At 54.1% G+C, this 22,155-nt stretch overlaps 1 protein-coding gene across 1 annotated transcript in view; it reads right to left on the bottom strand.

Annotated features, from left to right (window-relative positions):
• Positions 1–754: 754 nt before the first annotated feature.
• MID2 (midline 2) overlaps positions 755–22,155 on the bottom strand; it is a 63,223-nt gene continuing 41,822 nt past the window's right edge. The window contains exons 3-10 of the mRNA XM_066559551.1: positions 21,301–21,396; positions 17,616–17,723; positions 15,328–15,476; positions 14,747–14,874; positions 13,626–13,769; positions 10,023–10,184; positions 5,180–5,387; positions 755–4,997 (exon numbers count right to left, since the gene is read on the bottom strand). Of these exons, the coding sequence (XP_066415648.1) occupies positions 4,595–4,997; positions 5,180–5,387; positions 10,023–10,184; positions 13,626–13,769; positions 14,747–14,874; positions 15,328–15,476; positions 17,616–17,723; positions 21,301–21,396 (1,398 nt within the window). The 3' untranslated portion in view covers positions 755–4,594. The remainder of the gene's footprint in view (positions 4,998–5,179; positions 5,388–10,022; positions 10,185–13,625; positions 13,770–14,746; positions 14,875–15,327; positions 15,477–17,615; positions 17,724–21,300; positions 21,397–22,155) is intronic.

Genomic DNA, 22,155 nt, shown 5'->3' with positions numbered 1-22,155 from the left:
CCCCACATGAGGCTGCCCCCAATACCCCTTCTCCAGCAGCTTCTGCCCAGTGGCACTCCCCACTGGGGAGTGCCCCACTGCCCACTGGGCTCTCCCCACTCCCCGGGCCAGTCCTGCTTGCTGGGGACCCTGGGAGAGCCCAGGGATGTGCACCCAGGGCTGGGGTTGGGAGAGGGGAACCACCGAGCTCCTCCCTGCCTCCCTGCCAGTCCCTGTGCACGGTAGGGCTCTGTGCAGGGGGGGCTGTCACAGCCACATCTCAGCCCCATCACCAGCTTGGCCCCAGCACCTGCTCCATCCCCACCCTCTCCAGGGCACTGGTGGGGCAAGAGCACCCGGACATAGCTGGCACTCAGAGATGTCCAGAACCCCTGTGGCCATCCAGGACTGGGAAAAGGGCAGACTGGCACATGCAGTGTCCTGGGTAAGGGAACATCATCCAGGGGCTGGCAGCAGGGTGCTCAGTATTTATGTGTACGGATGTTTTTGGATGGAGCTTTAGCACCCCCTGTGCCTGGCCACCCCACAGGCTCTCCAGTCTGGGCTGAGCCCAGCACAAGGAAAGCTGCTGCTGGGTAGTACCACAAATCCCCTCTGCTCTGTGCGTGCATGGCCATATGTTTTGCTAGGTTTGGGGAACACTGTGATGGCCAGCAAGAAGATCCCAGGGCTGTCCTCACCTTATGGCCTCCCTCACACACAGACATACCCAGCAATGTATATATATTATATTATATTTTTATATTTATATTTTTATATTTATATTTATATATATATATATATATATACACACACGTTAACAAAGAAGTTGCAAAAAAACCAACAAAAAGGGAAAAACCCAACAGGAAGAACAGCCCTCCCCCAAGTAAAATGGAAGCAGGAATGTTACACGTGGAAGGGGAGGCTGAGGGGAGCCAGGAGTCCACACATCCCGAACTTGAACACAGGTGTCACCAGGCGCAGAGGAACCAGCAGCAGCACTCTGGCCCCCCTCCATGTCCTCAGCAGGGCCCAGGGATGGGGCTGCTGCTCCCCAAATCATGGTGACAATTGGGTGGGCTCTGCTTTCAGTACCACAAGAGGACAATGTGGGTGACTGGGAAAGGCCGCCAAGCCCCTGCTCGGGGTGTGGGGCTCCCCCAGTCCCCATCTGGCCGGGTGTGAGACATGTGTGGGGGCCAGGGGGTCCCACAATTAGTGCAATTTCATCAGGTGCAAATGTCACATTAAGGGCTCATGGTCTCTGAGCTGCGGATGCTCCCTGAGCCCATCCCAGCAGCGCTGGCGCCACCCTCGGCATTGCCAAGGCCACCATCCCCCTGCAGGGCCTGGCATCCCTCTGGGCTGGCACAGGCTGAGCAGCCCCATGGGACCAGCACATGCGGAAGGGACTTCCATGAAAAACATCCAACTTAAAAGGGTGATTTAACCTCCCAAAGTGAAAGGGGGCATGAGCCAGGCTGTGGGGATGGCAGGCCTGCCCCTGCTGCACCCTCCCTGAGCTCCTGCACTCCGGGGCTGGGAGAAGCAAACGGAGCTGCTCCTCTGCTCAGGAGGAGTCAAGAAGGAGGGGTGTATCCCCTGTGCCTGCCCTGCCAGGCACCATGGGGAAGCAGCCTGGATCAGAGGGAAAGCCCCCTCAGCTTGGCAGGGCCGGCAGCAGATCCTTCCCCGAGGTGCTGCCCACCTCCCTTTTCCAAAAACCACAGTCCAGACACACAGAGAGATGGCACGCTGGGGAACACTCTCCTCCTGGGCAAAGCTGTCACCACCAGACTCACCAACATGCATCCTCTTGGCCAGGTCACTGGGAGGGGTCACCAGATGAATTCTGAACTGGCTCCGGATGAATTCAACCTGTCTCTGGCACAGCCCCCATGGGATGAGCCCCAAGAGCCCTGTCCAAACCAGCCACTCATCCCCTGAGCCTGGGCTTTAGAATCACAGAATAGGCTGAGTTGGAAGGGGCCCATCAGAATCATTGAGTTGAACTCCTGGCCCTGCACAGGACACCCCAACTATCCCACCCTGTGTTTGGAAACATTGTTCAAATGCCCCTTGACCTCTGGCAGCCTTGGGGCCATGACCATTCCCTGGGGAGACTGTGCAGTGCCTGACCACCCCCTGAGAGAAAAACCTTTTCCTGGCATCCAGCCTAATCCTCCCCTGACTCAGCTCCAGCCGTTTCCTTCAGTCCTGTCACTGGTCACAAGAATGAAGAGATGGGTACCTGCCCTTCCACTCCCCCTTGGGAGGAGTTGAAGATGACAAAGAAGCCTCCCCTCTCTTCTTCTCCAGCTGAACAAACCAAGTCACCTCAGCCACTCCTCACAAGACCCCTCCAGACCCTTCTCCATCCTCACAGGCCTTCTTTGTTCACTCTAATAGCTTCATGCCTTTTTTATATTGTGGTGTACAAAACTCCCCTCAGGGCTCAAGGTGAGGCTGCCTCAGCCCAGAGCAGAACATGACAATCCCCTCCCTGATCCAGCTGGCCTGATGCTCCCAGAACAGGGATTTCCCTCCTGGCTGACTGAGATCCAACTGGACCAGGTACCCCAGGGCCCTTCCACAGCTGCTCCACAGCCTCTCTTTCCCCAGTTCATACACATGATCAGGGTGGCCCCATCCCAGGCACAGAATTTATCACCTTCCCTTGTTAAACTTCACATGGTTGGTGATTCCCCATCTATCTAATTTGTCTGGGTCTCTCTGCAGGGCCTCTCTGCCCTTGAGAGCGTTGACAGCTCCTCCCAGCTTAGTGCTCCCAGCAAATTCACCTAGTATCCCTTCCAGTCCTGCAGGTTGTTAATGAAAATGTTGAAGAGCACAGGGCCGAGGATGGAGCACTTCAGAACCCCAAAAGTGACTAGTGCCAGCCCGATATCACTCTTTGTGCCTGACTCATGAGCCAGTTACTCAGCCACCCCATGATGTGTTTATCCAGATGTGGGCTGGACATTTTGTCCAGAAGGATCCTGTCAGAGACTGCTAAAGCCTGCTAAAGTCCAAAAAGATTGCATCTCATGGCTACCCTGGATCAATCAGGTGGGTTACCCTGTTGTAGAAGAAAACAGAAGCAGGGGTAGTTCCCCATCAGCAAGCTCCACAGGGAGAGGCTGGCAGAGCTGGGTGGTCTCAGCTCAGTGGTTCCCACTCCCACCGAGGCACCACATCTAGAGGAGGAAAAGGGGCTTCAAATGTCACAGAGCGAAGCCCAAGCACCAGCTGCCTTGGGCCACCATAATGCCTGAAATCCCTGCTCCACAATGTCCCAGACACCCACATGCCCACTGGCCCCAAACTGTGCCACAGACCCCCATGGTGGCAACAGGGATTGTGTGCCAGCCCAGCTCCTCTTGGCCTCTTAAATAAATCTCGAGACTGGAGCTTGCCCAGGGGACTTGATGCTTGTGGTTACTGGGAATACTGGAGACAGCTAAAGAGCTCCCAGTAACCAGGGTCTCTGAGCCTCTGGGACAGACTCAGTCCTCTGCCATGGAATAAACAGTATGGCTCCACACTCACACAACCACAGAATCATGGAATAGTTTGGGCTGGAAGGGATCTTTAAAATGCACCCAGTCCAATCCCCTGGCATGGTGGAGAACAAACCAGAAGTCAAGATTCAGTGTCATTAATTGAGATTTTGGGTCACAGAGCATAGAGGTATTCTTTGAGAAGGACTCTACTGTCAGCTTAGAGTAGGAAGATGAGTTTTTGCTGCTGGGACACCAGACAGGGCACTGGAGACCTATGTGGAGCAGGGCACTGCTGGCCAGACACTGTGTTGGGAAGGAGCAGCTGCCAAACCTCTGTGCCAGGGGCCAAAGCTTCTCAAGGATGCAGGCCTCCCTGGATATTGGGAAGCTCTCAAAGGAGGAGATGGTGGGCTGGGGGTCTGTGGCTCTCCACTGCAGGACCCCGAAAATAATCAGGAGCATGTCATCTGCAGCACAGCCAGCCACCGGGAACACCCTCAGTGCCATCTTCACTCCCACAGAGCACCACCCTCCCTCCACAGGACCACCATCCACCACACAGCCACTGCCAGCACTCACCAAGTGCTCCAAGCCTTATCCATCCCACCAGGGAAGCTACCGAGCCTCAGCCACATGGAAAGTCCTCCCCGGAAAGTGCTGCTCAGTGCTCTGGGTCCCTACACCAGCTGTCAGCGGGCCCCAGAGCCCATCCCTCCTGTCCCAATCTGTGCCTCGTGGTATGCACGAGCCATTCCCTGACCACCATGGCACCTCAGGTCACCCTGAAACCTGCCCTGGCCTTTCCAGCCCCCCAAGGGAAGACAGAACCATCCAGGTGACAATCTTCTCGGGGAGAGATGGGAGCAACCGCCAAAGAGCTGCTCCAGCCACTCTTGCACACCCTGGAGCTCACCAACAGCAGTTCATTTCCAGCTGTGGTTTGAGGTTCTTCCACTTTTTCCATTAAAGTAAGATGGAACTGGGTGTGGATGGTGCTTGACTGCTCAGGCGCCACAGTGGCTCTCTGGCACGGCTGCCAGTGGGCAGCTCTGGCCACCTTCACCCACCGGCACGGCCAGTGCTGCCACAGGGCACGGGCAGGCCTGGGCAGCCTAGTGACAGGCTTTCATTCCTGACACGTATGGGGACTCCTGGGGCCGGCAGTTACACTCCTGCTGTTCGGGGTAATCGATGAAATCTGGGGCAGGCAGCCCCGAGAGGATCATCAGGGATTTGTTCCAGATGGTGAAGGTGGGACACACTGGCAGGATGAATGAGACTTCAAAGGTGTGGAGGTGGAGAGAGTTGGCTGGGTCGTAGAAGGAGAGGGCGTTGTTGTCGTAGTCCAGGAGGACACCGAGGCGCTTCATCTGTGGGTGCACCTCCACCAGCATCTCCTTGTTGTTGTGCCGCACCACAAAGTTGTTGTTGCAGCGGGAGAAGACCCAAGAAGAGGAGTTCTTCCCAATCCACTCATTTTTGGGGGCTGACTTGTAAGCCACGCCAATAGCATACCTGCAGGAAAGGAGAAGCTGTGCTCAGCATCCTCCAGCCTCGGCCCAGCACCAAGCCCAGCCCTGATGGCTACAGCACCCTGTGCTTTCAGAGCCCACCTGCTGTAAAGGGGCACAGGGTGGGCATCTCTGGCAAAGGCTGGACCGGGAAAGCATCCCCCCCCCACACAGGTGGTGCCTTACCAGGTGGAGGATCCCACCACCACCTCCCAGTAGTGGCAGCCGCTGTCGATGAAGATGTTGCCGGCCACACCGTAGCAGCCTGTCCCACTGAACCGCTCTGGCGTGTGGCTCTTCTTCAAGGAGCTCTCGTCCTTCTCCATCTGCAGCCCGTCATTGGAGATCTTCAGCTTCTTGTGAGCCATCTTGGGGTCCAGCTTGAATGGCTGACCTGTAGGGAGGAGACACAAGGATTAGGATTTGTGTTATTAGCATCATGGTGCAGGAATCGGGCTTCTTCACATCACATGTTCTCAGCTTTGCATATTTAATGGCGGTTTGCTTGGATGTTTTCCCCAAAACCAGACCAGATCTGGGTGATGTCCCAGAGCTTCAACCAGACTCCTTTTTTGTTCATGATTTCCCTCTGAAAGTCGTCAGTCTATCCCTGAATTTGCAAACAAAACCCCAAGATGCTACAAAGAAGTAAATTGAGTTCAGGTGGGTTTTGCTGCTGTGGTTTCATGTGAGATGCAGTAAAGTGCACACAGGCACCAGACAGCATTTCCATAGGGATTCACCTGCTTCAGGACAAAGAAAATGACAGCTGCAGAGAACACCCCAAATTCTACCAATATCTTCAGCCTCATGTTTTGGTACCCAGCTCGGGGCATGACTAGATGTGTCCTTCACGCTCTCATTTTTGGCTGCAGACACAGAGTCCCAGCAAGAAGAAACAATGACACCACCACATCAATGGGGTCCTGAGCCTGGGCTGGGGACCCCCAGAACAGCCTGAAAACCCTGGAAAGCCAGGAAACACACAAGGAGAACACCAGGACACCTGGGAATGTCTGCAAAGAGCTGCAACATCAGCAACCATTGTAGCTGCAGAGCGGAGCTCATCTGCGCTGTGCTCTGTAACCTGATGGTAGCTTGTGCTGGTTTTCCTTGGAGCCCAATTTGCTGAATAATTGAGTTGAGAAGCCTGAAAGTAAAACTGCAAATTGGGAGTGACCTGCCCCCTCCTTCTTTTGGCTGCTCTGATCTTTCTGCTGTATCTTTTCCTGGCAGTAATGCAAAGAGACAAGCTCTGAGGAAGTGAGGTATAAAAATACTTGGCTCCATCAGGACAGAGACACTCACAGCTCTGTTTCCGAAGGCAACCTCTTGCTAAGGTCAGTGTGAAGAAGTGGAGCCCAGCCCTTATCACTGGTTTGTGCTGGCATGTCCTGGAGCAAGTGCTTGAGGTGCATGCACTGGCAGTGAGTATGATGGGCAGTCTTGGAGGGGTCGGAGGGTATTTCAGAGAACACAGCCAGGCACCTGCTATCCTTCCCAAAGTATCACTCTGGCACTGGGAAAAAATATAGACTTCACAGAGGTCATAACAGTCCCAACCTCAGCCCGCCAGCGTGGGAGCTGCCAAAGGAAGGGGGGTTCTGACTGTAGCCTTCACTCCCTGCTCCCCCACCACCAGCAGCCTCTGTGCCTCCCAGTCACTGTTCTCCAGCCCTGCCCTGCAGAGAGCCAAGGCTTGCAATGATTCCTCTCATCACTGATGATTCCTCTCATCATTAATGTTTCGTCTCATCATTAACATGTAGCTCCTGGGCCGGTCACTCAGATTACCTTTATCCCACAAATTCATCTTGCTGGGATATTCCTGATAGCCTTTTGCTGTCATCCCTGCATGAGGCTCGGGAGTTGTGGGGAAGCAGCTGCCTTCAGGGCTGGACACAGCCAGCTGCACCCCTGGAGCATTTATCAGCTGGATTAGCCCTCCCTTCCCAGCAGAGCCAGAGTGAGCAGAGCAGAGCAGAGGAAATCCTGTCTGGCACTGAGTGTGAGGGAGCAAAGAGGAGGCAGCCAGGAACATGGTCAAGGTCAGTGGAATGCAGGGATGGAGCCAGGCAGAGAGAGGTGTGTGCTGGAGCTCCATCCCCACCCTGCAGGACCCCAGACACCCACCCTGCTCCCCTGGACCTCCCAGGGCTCCTGCATCCATCACAGTGAGCAGGGGCTTAGGACACTCCTGTCACCCACCCAGAGGAACAGCGAGGACAGGCTGCCTGCTGCTTTACATAACAGCTCCAGAAATAACTGGAATGAGATCCCCAGGAGCAGGAGACAACATTCAACACAGCCAAATCCAGGCCCAGCAGCCCAGCCCAGGGTGGGGGTCAGTGCAGGGGTGCCACTGGTGCCCTGCAGCACAGCAGCTCCTCTGTGCCGCACTCCTCTGGCTGCAGAGAGGGTGGACAGCTGGTGACTGCGTTTGGCTGAAAATGTCTGGAGAGAAAGGAGGGATGGATATGAACTCTGCACCCAAGGATGCTGCAGGTATCCACCACATTCTGCCCAGAGAGCAAAGAAAGCAGCAGGGACACAGGAACACAAAGGCAGCTCTCCTGCATTCTGTGCCTCCTCTCTGCCTGTAATGGCAGTGGCAGTGTCCCTACACCCACCAGCTATCTAAGATGCCACATGTGGGGCACAGGACACCCACAGAGCAGAGCTGCCAGCACCATCCTATCCTCCCTGAAGACATCACCTTCAGCAAAGAAAGAAACAAAGATGCTGAGTCATCAAGTCATAGGAAAACCATAAATACATCTTAATTTTCAGATTCCCTGCTGGGAAGTTTTTGCAGGAATCATCCTGTCATTAAAAACACCTGCACTAACATGATTCAGTCAGTAATAGGGACCTTGCAGCCCATTGCTCAGGCAGCAAACACACTCCTGACATCTCACATGGGATGTGAAGGGAGCCATCCTGTAGCACATTAAGGTCTTGCCAAGATATGCAGAAATTAAGAAAAGCCAGAATTGCGAGGGAAAATAAGGCCAGGATGCAGTGGCCAAGGCAAGGGCTGGAAAACCCATTTCTCTGCATTTTATTTATGTCCAGAGCTGGGCCTGTCCCTGCATTCCAGCATTTTCAGCTACTTTTGGACACTTGCTCCTAAATAAGTCCTGCTCAGGCCCAGCCTCAGCAGAAGATGGTCTCTCTGTCACTACACCAAACATGTCCTCCCAAGCTGCTCTGTTCAGGAATGCAGATTTAGTGCCAGCACTGACAGCGCTGATGCTGCGGAAATCGATGTGTCCTGACACTGACCTTCTGGCCATGGAGAGATCTCTCCAGACATCCCTTCAGGAACAGAACAGGCTGTGAAATATGTTAATGGGCCGTTTCTGTGTTGAGCTGCTGACACTTCCACTGAGGTTTCAGTGGGAAAGCATGGGTGTGATATCCTCTGGATATTGTCCACTGCAAAAGGAGAAGCCCTGGTAGCAAATACCAGCAGGAGGAAAAGCCAGTGGGGGTATGCTGGGGCTGCAGCACCACTAGACACCCAAAGGAGCCCTTGTCACCTGAGGATGGCCACAGAAGGAGAAAAATCAATATATATGGCTAAATCAAACTTTCAGGAATTCAGAAGTTTCCACAAACACAGATGGCAAAGGAACACCAAACTGGTGGCAGAGAAGGATGTGCCCATCAATGCCACATGCCTCTCCTCCCCAACACCTGAGTGGGAAGCAAGGTCCTTGTGGAAGGGGCTTTAGCACCCCCACAATCACACATAACCTGTGCAGTGTCTCATGTGGGGCTGCTCCAGGTTTCAAACATGCAGAAGCTGCTGCAGACACATCCCTGCAGCAAGGGGGGCTCAACACCTGACAGGACTCTGACTGAACCCAGTCCATCCCCAAGCAGGAGCGCTCAGAGCTGTGCTGGCAGCTCAGTGACTGGCATTGGGCTAGATCAGAGAGACCAGACCCTATGGGAGCTGCCACCACGGCCACCCGCCCTTGCTCCCAGCTTCCCAAGCCACCCATCCCTCACTCCCAGAGCGAGCACCTTTCAAAGCCAGGGAAGCACTGAGAAACAGCAGCTGCAGGAGGGATAAATTTTTAATGAACAGGCAGATTGGGATGAAGTTTGCTCTTCAGCAGCTCCCTCAGCTCCACTGTCTCAATGTTGTTTTATTCAGTTTAATGTCGCACAAAGAAAAGCAGGAGGTAGAGGTGATAAATCATCATGAAAGCCTTGCTCAGGCAGAAGCAACTGTTGGGAGAGGGACAGATGGGAGGGCTGTGCTCACCAGGACCACAAAGAGACATGCAAGCACTGGGAAGGCACGAGCACAGGGCAGGCAGCCTGGAGAGACAACTTATTCCTCTCCCAACATCTCACACTGTCCCTCCCGTGTCACCCTTCAGGGCATGGGTGCCACTGCTTCTGCTGTCTTTCAATGGAAAAAGGTTTCCTACCACAAACCCTGGAGCTCTGTCTGTTACAGCACAGACAGGTCTAGCTCCACTGCTGTCAGAGCTCAGCTCTCCCTAAACACATTTAACCTTCCTTGGCATCCCTAGGGCACTGGAAAGAAAAATCTTCTGCTTTGTGTGTGGCTGCAAAGTCCCCATCCACCACCACGGAGACACTTTTCAATCTTATGGCTTTCCAAACCACAACCCTCTGCAAGCTAAGCCACACACAAGAACACAGTTGCTCTGTGCCCCTTGCATTGGCCCCAAAAAGCCCAGGGATGTAAAGCCACCAGAAGAGTGGACCATTATGACCTAAGACCCCAGGGATGGGTGCTGACTAGAGCAGAGGGCTGATGGGAGCCCCTGGCACCACATGGGGTATCAGGAGACCATCCCTGAGGTAGGGAAGGAACAGAAGCACCAAGGGAGATGGGCACTCCAGTGATTTAACAACACAGTGTTTCCATCTCGCTGCCAGCCACTGCCCGCTCACTGGGAGCACCCAGCCATACCCCAGGCACCCCCGTGCCCTGGAAACTCTCCTCCCCCACCTGGCATGGCCAGCTGAGTGCCTGGGCACCTACTGTTGGTCTTGAGGCGGGCAGGCTCACTGTTCCTGCTGCCTGCCTGGTTGATGGCTTTCACCAGGAAGATGTAGCGGGTGCCACTCTGCAGCCCGTGCACTGTGTAGTGGTTCTGCTTGATGTTGGGGACGATCATCCAGCTGTCCATGGAGTTGTAGAGACCTGCAGTCAAGAGAGGGGCAGAGATTTATTCCCAGGGAAGGACAGAATACAAAGCTTTTGTACTGCTAATGCAGAGCTCATGACCATGTGTCCCTCGGAAGGATTTACCACCTGCCTGGGAGTTCAGAGTGGCAGGGAAATTTCCAGAGATGATAAATCCCAGCAACACAGAATCTCTTCCATTATCACACAAAGGCAGGACCAGGGCTGCAGCGCTGGCATCTTGGGATGCTGCCATGGGAAGTGATGGGGAAAGGGTGCAGACAAAGGGAAATGCAGCCAGCAGCACCTTCCAGCCAGGGCAGCTGGCAGACGAAGCTGTTGGTGCCTGGGAGGGGGTGATGGCCACCATCCTTCCACCACCATCCCACCATCACTCTGTCCCACAGGACAGCCTCCCTCCTGCTCAGTATGCAATTCCAGCAGCAGAAATGGATGCATTTGCACCCAAATCAATGTGTTTGCAACTGAATCTTGCTCCTGCCCCGTCCGCAGCGCTCCAGTGTGGGAAGTAATAATCCATGGCTAAGGGAGGCTGATGCTTGGCTCCCTGAATAGACTGATCTGCAGAGTGGTTCAAAGAAAAAGAGCTCCCACTGAAGGGATCCAGACATTTGGAAACCATTCAGCAGGCTGAACTCTTTCTGGAAATGGGAAGGAATGAAGAATCCAAGACCACGGAGGTGCCAAATTGACTGCTGCAGTGATTTGCAGTGTCAGAGCTACAGGGCCTGGCATGTGTGGAAATGTAGTGCTGTACCTCAGGTGGGGTGGCACAGTGCTCCAGGAAAGGGGAAAAGCCTTACATAGTGCCACAGGCTGCTCCTGCCATTGGCATCACTGGGATGAGGATCACCTGCAGCTGGCACGAGCACTCGAGTAGCTAAACTGGGGGACAAAGATGCTCTGGGGCTCAGGGGAAACCGGGACAGCTATCACAGCACAGGGGTAGGGCTTTGAGCCAAAAGGAATAAGGAAGCGTGGAAGAAGTAGCTGGAGGCTTCCTAGATCTGGTGAGAGGTAAGGAGTGCATTGTGAATTTGGGGTGACTGGAGAGGGGGTTTCAACATGTGCAGGGCTGGGAGGCAGGAGCTGGGAATGCTCCATATCTTTTTTGCAATGGCTTCCAATTCATTTCTCTTCAGTGGCTGGCTCAGCTGCAGGACAAGGGCAGGTTGCAGTCCCTGTCATCCTCAATTTGGTTTGGGATACACATGGGAATGGCCGAGGGGCACAAGGAGTGTGATGTGAAGTAGAAAATAAAACAGATGTGATCCTGATTGCAGCCTGCACGCGGAGCTGCTCCCGTTGGAGCACACAGCTTCCAGCCCGGCCTGGTCGGTGTCACCTTCCTGCAGGAAGAACCAGCTGGGGATGCTCCATCAGGAAGAACAAGGTGGCTAAGATACAACAATGAGAAGGACTTGACCTTCCAAGTAGGTTTCTTTTGCAAAACAACCTAAAAGAGCTTGGCCTTGAAGACTAACCTCCTCGCTCCTATCCTCGCCAAAGCTTTAAAAAATCCCTTTTATTGTAGCATTTATCCTCCACAAAAATGTCTGGCTCTTGCCAAACTCTTGGCTTTGATGGAAGTGTGAAGGGGATGGGTTCCACAGGCCAACTCTGCACACCTTGGAAAGGTATTTCCTCTCCTGGTCAGGGTCCCAGGCCCTGTTCAGTGTTCCAGTGTCTTTTCACATGAGTTCAGCCAGTGCTCACACAGTGCCATGACCCAAACTGTGCTATTGCGAGGGACAGTAAGTTATTCATTTTCTTCTCAGGGATTTAACTCATGTTTTCTTCACTCATCCTACAAAGAGCAACCTGGAGGTTGCTGGCTGGCCAAGGAGGACACTTCTGACATGTGACCCTCTGGGCTCTACTCCAGCACTGCCCTCACTGTTCCTCACTCTCATGGTCTCCACAGCTCCTCCTTTCCCAATGCCTGTGCCCCACCTGCCAGAGGTGGGCAGGTGACTCATTCCCAAGTCCCTTGGTGTATGGGACTCCAAGCGACATGTGTCCAAAGTGGCATGTGGGAAAAGGTGAGAGTAGATCCTTCCCTGGCATCATCCCAGGCAAGGGCACAAGCTGCAGCAAAGGAAATCCTGAGTGGAAAAGGGCAAAATCCTCCTAACTGAGGGTGAGGAAGCACTGGATGCTCCATCCCTGAACAGCCCTTCCTCAAGAAGCAAGCCCTGAGCAACCTGTCAGCCCAAAGTGCACAGAGCTAGCACAGGGACCTTGAGACATCCCTCTCTACCAAAACCACATGGTGACACCAGCAAGTCCCCATCCTTGTGCTAGATTAGCTTGTGCTAATCTTTCACAGCTGGAAGTGCAGGGGACATGGAGCTGGTGGCCATCCAAGAGCAGAGCCAGAGAGGTGGCTGAGCTCTCCAGGCTTCCAGAGGACAAAGTGCTGGAGACAACGTGCTCTACCTGGGAAGGAGAGGAGAGCCAAGCAGGGCGGGTCTGGCTGTGGCAGCACCAGCACACAACAGCCACCACGGAAAGGAAATGCATCATCTTGTTTTCCAAAACAAGGACAAAGGCTGGGCCAGGGCTGGGGAGGTGAGATCCAGCTTGGAAAGTCACAGGGAACTTTCTCTGTCAGCTTCCTGCACAGTTCAGAGTGCACTGAACAGCCTTCCGGAGCCGTGACACCGTGCTGCCGGTGCCAACGTCTTTCCAGCCAGTGGGACAGACCGACGGCAGCCCAAACACCCACTCTGAGGCACCTTGTCAGCACTTCTCACAATGGCAAGTGCTGCTAGGAAAACCAAGAATAAAACTTTCTCACAAGCCACAGACCATCAGTGATTCTGTCTTCAGTCCTCAAATCAAATCCCATTCCTGTGAGACAAATCTGTGGTGCTGTGGAAAAACAACTAGGTATGGCAGTAATTTTAATGAAAAATTACCTGGAAATATGCCTCAGAGCTGTTCCAGAGGGTTTATAAACCACCATAGTTATCAGCCATGGAGCAGCCAGCGCTGCCCTGCGTACGATCCCAGGTATCCATGGATCTGGGAGCTGTGAGATGGACAGGAGCCTCCAATGTTCCTGATGATTCACCAAGTTGGGGCCGATGACACCAAGTGCAGACCAGAGCACTTCAGGGATGGCCCCCACAACATGAGGAGGTGCCTATTGCTCTGATCCACTAGGCCTTGGTAGATCCTTTGCTGCTCCTCCATAAATACCCAGCCTTTAAAACCACTGATGAAACTGAGAACCTTTTCCTTACAGAATCCCAGAATGCTCTGGGTTGGAAGGGACCTAAAAGCTCATCCAGTGACACCCCCTGCCATGGGCAGGGACACCCTCAACTATCCCAGGTTGCTCCAACCTGGCCTCGGACACTTCCAGGGATGGAGCAGCTGGAGATTGTGTGGGCAACACGGGACTCCTTGCTGAAGGGAAGTGTGGTGACTTACTGATGAAGTTGGCCTGGCCGGTGAAGATGGTGTACTGGAGCTCGTAGGAGCTGACACTGAACTCATCCTCTGACATCCAGTGCACGGTGATGGTGTCATGGGAGGCTGTGCAGAGCTCCTCACGGACTGACGGGGGGTTCGGTGCTGTGGGATGGCACAGACCACAGACTTTGGTCAGTTTGGGCTTTCCTTCCTTAAAAACCCAGGCCTTTTCCACTCATGTTAGGACTGAGATGGGCTTGTGGCAGTAGTACTATCAACACCAAAACCTCTCTCATTTAATCTGTCATTGTGTTTCCCACTGAACTGAACCTTTTAGTTTAACAAGGCATCCAGAGGTCAGAGCACAGGGTTTTCACTGCTGCTCCATCAGGTCTGACACCCCCACCCTGAAACAGGCTGAGAACCCACTTCCAAATCTACTTATTTCCCTGCCCTGGTTGTGGAGTAAGTATTTCATCCCATAACTGATCTGGACACGCTTGTGCTAATCTTTCACTGAAAGCCGATCTGCTTCATGATGATAAAATCGGATTTGGGTGAGTGAAGATGTCCTTGCCTCCCTTGCCTCATCCCTCCAGTGCTCCAGCACAGGCTGATCCAGCAGCCGTTGCTGCTCCCAGACCACCGAGGGCAGCAACCAGTCTGTGCTGGGGCATCAGGGCAGCCCTGAGGGGCCCACTGAAGTCCCACCCAGAAGGGTTCATAATTTAGAAGCAAGTGACCCAGAAAAAGGGCAGGAAAACAGAAATGTTAAAGCACAGAGTGCCATAGAAGTATAATAATTAGTTAATTCATCATTCCTCCCCTGTAATCCTTATGGACCCTCATATAATCCTTATCCTTTTTGCATCCTTATGGACATCAGCCTCCCCCACCAAGTCATGGAGACCATAATTTTTAAGCTTTCTGGTCTTTTCCATGGGTCCTCCAGGAACAGCAGGGTGAAACAGAGGGATGGGGACCTATCACTGTCCTGGGGACAGCACAGGCCCTGCTCTGCCACAGATGACCTGGTGCTTGTTACTGGTTAAATCCTAAAATAGGTCTGCCAGCCCTTGGCGGAGCACAGGGCAGGGACTGAGGGGAAGATACAGAGTGGAGCACACCTGAGCACTCACCTGTTAGATAATCCAGTCCCTCCAGCAGCTTCTTCTCTCTGGAAAAATCTAAAGCAAAGTTTTCAAAGGCATCATTAAAATTGATATCTGGTATCAGGACTTGAGAGGATGCAGTTGCCATGGCGACCCTGGAAGGAAAGAGGGGACCATCAGTATGCAACAGGGTGCATGAGGGAGACACAGGGATGGAGACAGCCTCACTGTGCCTCACCTGCTATCAGGAAAACAGCTTGCACCTACAGACCACTGCCCCTACCCAGGAGGGTGGCCTAGCCTGGGGTTCCCTGAGAGTGGGAGGGCTCCACCCCTGGGGTTTACAGCTTTGACTGGCCCCTGAACTCCCTTTGGACTGGCATTTCCACCACTTTCCTACCCCAGGGAAGGGGGCTTGCTTCCACAGCATTGTTAGGACCTGCCATGCAGCCCAGTCCTGTGAGGGATGGGAACCTGATCACACAGTGGGAGGCAGCAGGGATGGCTGGGGATCTCCAGGGAAGTGACTGAAGGGGACTTGGGTCACCTCTGGGCAGGGACCTGCAATGGGGGCCACCTCCAGCAGCAGTGTCCTGAGCCCAGCCCACCTCTCCGCCACGTTCCTGGCAGTCTGCAGGAACCGAGCGTGGTCGTTCTCCTTCAGGATGTGCTCGGCCTGGTTGATGAGGACTGTGGAGCGCTCCAGGCACTGCCGGCAGTTGGCAACCTGCTGGGCCAGCTTCCGCAGCTTCATCACCTGCCGAGAGCAGAGGGGACAGCGCGGCTCAGGAGCCTGAGAGGCACAGAGGGAAACCCTGAGCCAGCAGCTGATCATGGTGAGCAAGGAGCTGTGAAAGGGCACGGGAATGTCCCAACGGCTCTGGGGAGGGAGCTCAGCAAAGCACTTTCCATGTGAATTTTGCTGGGGGTGGGAAAGCCCCAGGGCACAGACTGTGCTTGCTCTGAGGGTCCCATATATGCTGGACCCTGGAGAACAATGCATCCTCTCTCCACTCCTCCCATGCAAATACCATGTCCCCTCATGCCAGCCCAAGGAGAGCAGGCTGCCATGAGACTCCTCTCAGCCATTCAGCACAAGGCAAGGGAACCTCAGGAATGGGGGCAGTGTTTACAGAGCTGATGGAAGAGATCACATTCACAAGTGATGAACTGAACTGCTGGGTGACCAAGGTATGAGAGAATCTGCATATTTTCCCCCTCCCTTCTTCCAGGCTCCATACATGTGTTGGGCCATTTGTCAGGCAAAGCAGGGCAGAACAAATGGAAAACCAAATGGCAATCCATCAGGAAAGCAGAATTCCTCGCTCCTCAACTGGAGGAATTCTGAACCAGCCACAGCCTCTAGAGGTTGCTCCTTTCTCCACTGCTTCTGCGGAGGGTTTGGGCACTAATCTGTGCCCTTCACCTCTACCCAGCTGCCAATTGTAGGAAAACAACATCTTGGAGCTTCCAGGTCTTTCTAAGCATGGCTGGAACTGGACAGCAGAGACTGGAAGAGTCAAGGAAGAGGGTGGGAAGAGCAAGCAGACAGACAGATGGACTGGCAGACGGCACCGTTACATAAAATATGTTCCCTGGAGTGCTTGGGGTAGAAGCAGGATTTCAAAGCTCCCTCTGCTGCCAGCGTGTCCTGGAGCTGTGCCGGTGGCTCTTCTGCCTACACACATGGTGGAACCTGCTCCTGGCAGCATCTGGATTTGGGGCTTGGCCATGGGTACCGTGGTGGGACCCCAGTGCATACCAAAGCTCACTGAGAACAGTAGTGGGGTCATGCAAGCTCTCCTGGGCACCCTCAGAGTTATAGCCCTCCACCCCTCTTGCTGATGCACGTGGAGAGCCCAGAAGGTGAGGGTGATGTCTCAAACACGAACAGCTGTACAGCTGCAGAGCCAGCTGAGGGTTGTTGGGGCTGGAGAAGGGGCCCCAGGGAGGTAGGGCAGCACTGTCCTGGGACAAACATCCTTGCTGTGGCTCCTGGCAATAAGCACAACACAGCACAGCACAGGAGCAAGATGAAGCAGTGGCATGGACTGTAGAGGAATCAAGACCACAAAAGACCCCTGAAGCCTCTGACCCATTTCCAGAAATGTCTGGAAGAATGGACTGTGCATGAGAAGTGGTTTGCAGAGAAGGTGAGAACTCCCAGAAGGCAAAACTTACCTATAAAAAGGTCCCCCCTGTAAGCACAGACAGTGCCCCCAGGACCCTGACCCGTTTGTCATTCCTTTCAACCATGAGCCTCTATGAATCTTGGGTCCCTTCCCCTGTGGAGTGGGATGCTACACATAGAAACCACTGAGAAACACCTGGAGCCACTGGAGGAAAGGTCCAACACTCGCACAAAGATGAGCGTGAGAAGCAGCTCCCCCTCAGCTGTGCTGCAATGCAGAGCATGCAGCCTCTGCTCTCACTGCAGCACTGGACTATGGTCCTTCAATATTAATTCCACATTATTCTATTCAAACCACAGTGGTGAAGAGCCCTGAGGAAGCTGTCTGGAGTGATCCAAGCCTCTCCACCAACGTGTCACGCTAACCAACACACAGTTCCTCCTCCAGCCAGCACATGCTTTGTCCTTGGCAGAGGAGCCCTGGGGCAGCAGCAGTGATGGACACCTGGATATGGGGTGGCATGGAGGGCAGCACCAGGGGACACCAGGAGCTTGGACAAGGAGATGCATGGGTGCTGCTCAAAGCAAACCCTTCATGGCAATGCAACACGCGCTGCTGCAGCCCCTCTGCCCAAGGCTGGCACATCCCAGCGTCACTGGCTGCGGGAGTGCTGCTCCTAGACAGGAGGGGCAGACCCTGCAGCGGCCACCCCTGGGCACAGGAGGGGACCTGTGAGCAAGGACACATGAGCTGGGACCCCTCACCTTTGTCTCCTTGATCTTGACGGCGATGACCTGCTTGCGCTGGCGGATGATCTCCATCAGCTCATCACACTCCTCCATCAGCTTGGCCTCGTGCATGGCTGTGTTCACCTGGCCAAGAACAGCAGCACACAGGTGTTGGGAGGGACACACAGGTGTTGGGAGGGACACAGAGCACACAGGTGTTGGGAGGGACACACAGCATGCTCTCATGGCTGTGCTCACAGTGGGGCACACACAGAGTGCAGTGGGGGCACAAGCAGAGGTTCCAGTCCTCTGCCTCTAGGGAAGACCAGTATCCATGGGGGGATGGACAGGACAGGACAAGGGGGAATGCACTTCATGGAAGAGGACTCTATCCCTAGCACTGCATTAAAGCACACTACAGGACAGAAATCAGTTTTCCTCATTTTATACTCCAAATCCCTCTGAAACAAGGCAGCCTAGAGTGAACCACATTTTTGCTACAGGATCTTTTTTTAAACCTGGCCAGCAGATTATGCAACACTGGAGTGGGAGACAGCTGATGGTCTGCAAAGAGAGCTCCACTGAGGAAAAACAGTGGAAAATCTTCCCAATCTGCTGCATGTGGAGGGAGGGTGGGGAACAGCCCCAGGGTTTGGAGCCTGCAGCAAGCTGCTGCGGCACTGCTGCTGTGGCACTGCTGCCGTGCTGTTGTGGCAGAGCTGGCAGCACCCTGGTCCCTCAAAGCTGTGTGCCCACAGGGATGGCTGTCACCCCAACTTCCCAGGAGCACAAACCTGAAGCTCCTCTTTCAGCTTCTGGGACACATGAGGGTGAGGGAATTTGAGGCTGAAGGCTGTGCACAGCAAGGGGCGAGAAAGAAATGTTGGGCCAAGGACAGGAGGGGAGATTGGGGCACCTCAGCTTGGCCCTGGGTCCATCCCTCCAACCAGCTGCTGTCCAACAGTCCAGCTCAGGCCTGGACTGTTCCCCTTCCAGGATGGTTACAGGACAATGTAAATCTGTAGCCATCCACAGCCTGCCAAGGGCAAGAAATCTCCCCTCAATTATGTTGATGTTTAGGGGGGCTGAAGGCAGGTGAAGTTTCAAAGGACACCACAGTCCCTTTCCCAGCTGCCTTCTACCAAAACAGGAGCATTTTCAAGGCTGGGGTTCCCTCAAAGGGCCAGCAGAGCATGGAGGGAGTACTGCAGACCAGGACTGCTCCACTGGCAAAGCCCTGGCTCAAAAACACCTGGACACTGGCCACAGCACTCTGTATGGATGAAACAGCTCCCAGGTAAATGCTGGGTTTGGGGGTGAACACTCAGCAGGTGCTATGGCTGCAGGAAAGCTGGGCAGCTTTTAGTTGTAAAAAGGGAGAGAAAAAATATTTCACCCACCTAAGTGCTGGGGGAAAATGTGCTAGGGACAACAGTCCTGGAATAAACCAGCTCTGTCCTGCACCTCATGGGAATGAGAAGCAGCATCTCAGCCCACAGCCTGACTCACACGCAGGCAAGCCTCCTCCCGGCAGCTCGGGGATGGAGCAGAGGACTCCATCCTACCTCCACAGTCCTCAAGAGGATTTTGGCTGTGTAGCAGCTGTGCCCTGGGGACACCAGGAGCTCACACTGAGGCTGCTGTGACACAGTCCCACGGCACACCTGCAGCTTCTGCTCTCCCCACAATGGGACATTGAGCTGGTACTATCCCTGTTTTACAAACTCAGCTTCTCTGGAGGGTTGTTATCTGCCCTCCTTGGTCCACATTTCCTTCACTGCCAGAGGATTTGGCCATTTCAACCTCTCTCAGTACAGCCTCCCATGCACCAGAGTCACTCTGAGGGGCAGCACAGGCTCAGGGCCTTGAGGACACTTGCAGTGCCCTTCTCTGGGGTTCTTCTCTCTGCCCTTCTCACCCCTGTCCCTCAAGGTGTTGGTGGCACCATTCTCTCTGGACATGCCATGAGATTTACACTGGATATTTCTGGGGGGCAGAGTACATGGGAATTGCATGTGCCTGCCTGTGTGCCATGTCTGCAAATATCTCAGAAGCAAAATTCCCTAGAATCAGATTGATGGAGAGCACAGATATTTTCTCTTTCACAGTTTACTGTGCTCTCTGTGAAGGGGCCTCCAAGGGCCTGGCTGTGCATTCAACATAGCTGAGAAATGTTATTTGAACTGTTATTTTAAGCAGAGCATCTGACAAAGCTGAAAACTCACAAACTGTGTCAAAAATGACAGCTTAGAGGTCTCAGACACTGAGGATCAGACAGAAATACCAAATATCTTTCAATTTATCCTATGTCAGGTCATTAAGACATTGGAGCTGGATTCAAAGGAATCCAGGACATCCAGCCACATCCCTGCTCTATCTCTGGTGGGTTCTCAGAGCCAAAGCATGGCCCATCAGAACAGCAAGGGCTGCTGACTGCCACCAGAGCTCTGCAAGGGCATCCTGGCTCCTTCTCTCTCTGCCAAACATCCCTGCCATCTGTATTCCCAGATCAGTCCAAGCCCACTGAGCCCTGGGGAAGAGGAAGCCCAGGAGAGACCATTCCAACAAAGCCATTCCTACTGCAGAGTGATGCACAGGCAGAGAGAAGCAGGACAACATCAGTGACACAAAAGGCCAGCAGTGCTGCAGAGCCAAGTGGGATTTTTCTGCTCCTTATTTTGGCTGGAAGTTCAGAGCATCTCAGCCCCCTCCTCCTTCTCTTTGCACGTTGTGTCAGTGGCTGCCAGCTGCTGGCAGCACACTCGGCCCTGCTGGCACTCACAAAAAGGGCTTCTGCACTCACTTCCTCTTGCCAGATCATCAGGACATTATTGAAGGAGTGAAGAACAAAGTGCTGATGCTGCCTGCAGAAACCACAGGGTCTGAAGCACCTTCACGGCCCCAAACCCCAGCTGCTCTGAGATTCAGGTGGTGAAGGACAAGCTGCAGCTCCCTAGGCAAAGGCATCATAGATGCTCTGCTGTGGGCAAATGGCTCCACCCTGCACAGGAGGATCCCTTGTCCTGCTGCAGCATCCTTGCATCCTGCTGCAGCATCCTTGCATCCTGCCACAGCATCCCTCCATCTTACCCACAGCATCCTGAGGCAACATCCCCACATCCCACCACAGCATTCCTGCATCTTGCTGGGCCCATGGGATGGCTTGGGGGAGTGCAGGGGAGGCACAGGACTTGCACACCCTGCAAGGCCTGGGGTGCTGTGGGTGAAGTAAACAATTGTTGTGTTCTCTCAGGCACTGGCAAACTCCCCCTGAATCCATGGCTGGGATCCTGGCAGCAGCCTGGGGTTCAGTCCTGAGGGAAGCTGGTGGTTCAAGGAATTGCTGCATGCTCAGTGTCACCCAGCTGATGAGCCTTGTTACAAGCTCAGTGTCACCTGGCTGAGCCCTGTTTTCACACTCAGTTTCACTCAGTCTTCCACCAAAAGCAGCTGCTGCCCCCAGCACAGAGCAGCAGGCAGGTCCTCCTGCCTGGAGCCAGCTCAGCAGCCCATGTCTCTTCTCAGTGGCTCCCAATCATGACAACTCCTTCGGACCCCTGGGAACCATCCCTGTGTCCTCCACTGCTTGGGACTACCCCCCACACTCATCTCTGCTTACAGGGAAGCCCCAGGAAAGGACTCTGGGGTGATCCATGCATTGCTCCCCTAGAGCTGGGAGCTGCCCCGGGCACCTCCCCCAGCCCCCCTGGTCCTCACCCACCTCCACTTGCTGGCAGATCTGTATCAGCTTGGCCATCTGGTTTTCCAGTTCGCTGTTGCGTTTAACCAGGTTGGTGAGATTTGTCTCCAGGGTTTGCTGCAGGTCCAGAAATGGGAGAAAGAGGAAAAATAGAGATCAGCAAAGCTGGAGTGTCCCCAGTCCCCTGCCAGCAGCTGAGACCCTCTGCCACCAAGCACACTGCTTGAGGGAGGGACACTGGAATAACCTTGGGCAAAGGCTCTGGGGGTCCTCAGCAGCTCCTGCCCGTGCCAGGGGGCTGTGCCATATGGGAGAGCCCAGCACTGTGGTGACCCTGGGCTGTCACTAGCTGGACAGGACAGCATGGGTGTCTGCCCTTTGCCACTCCTTTGGAGAGCAAATTTTGACTATTTTCATCATCAATTTTGTTCTGCACAGGGTGAGGGAGATGAACAAAAGCCTGATGAGCCATGGGAGAGGGATGTCTTCTCTGCCAACCACTCCAGCTGGAGCTACAATGGCACAGGCAGGGAGAGCTCAGCTGCACTGTGCTGGCTTTCATTCCCCAGCCATGCTGCCCTTTGCTCACCAGAGCAGATCTCAGCCAGCAGATCACAGCCAGTGGATCTGGGCCAGAAGATTATGAGCAGTGGATCATGGCTGGTGGATCCCAGCCAGCAGCTCTTGATCAGGAAGTCATGACCAGCTCATGGCCAGCAGATCTCTGCCAGCAGATCATGAGAGGATAGGGATGCAGGGCCTGCTCTGGTGCCCACAGGCTGCACTGCTCTGGGAGAAGGAGGGGATCCAGTGAGGCACCAATGAAGACCTCATTTGAGGGGATATTGATACCTGTGGCCATGGGGGGAACACAGT

The sequence above is a fragment of the Molothrus aeneus genome, chromosome 14 (assembly GCF_037042795.1).
Source record: "Molothrus aeneus isolate 106 chromosome 14, BPBGC_Maene_1.0, whole genome shotgun sequence".
Taxonomy (NCBI): Eukaryota; Metazoa; Chordata; class Aves; order Passeriformes; family Icteridae; genus Molothrus; species Molothrus aeneus.
This window is presented reverse-complemented; position numbering and strand designations above follow the sequence as displayed.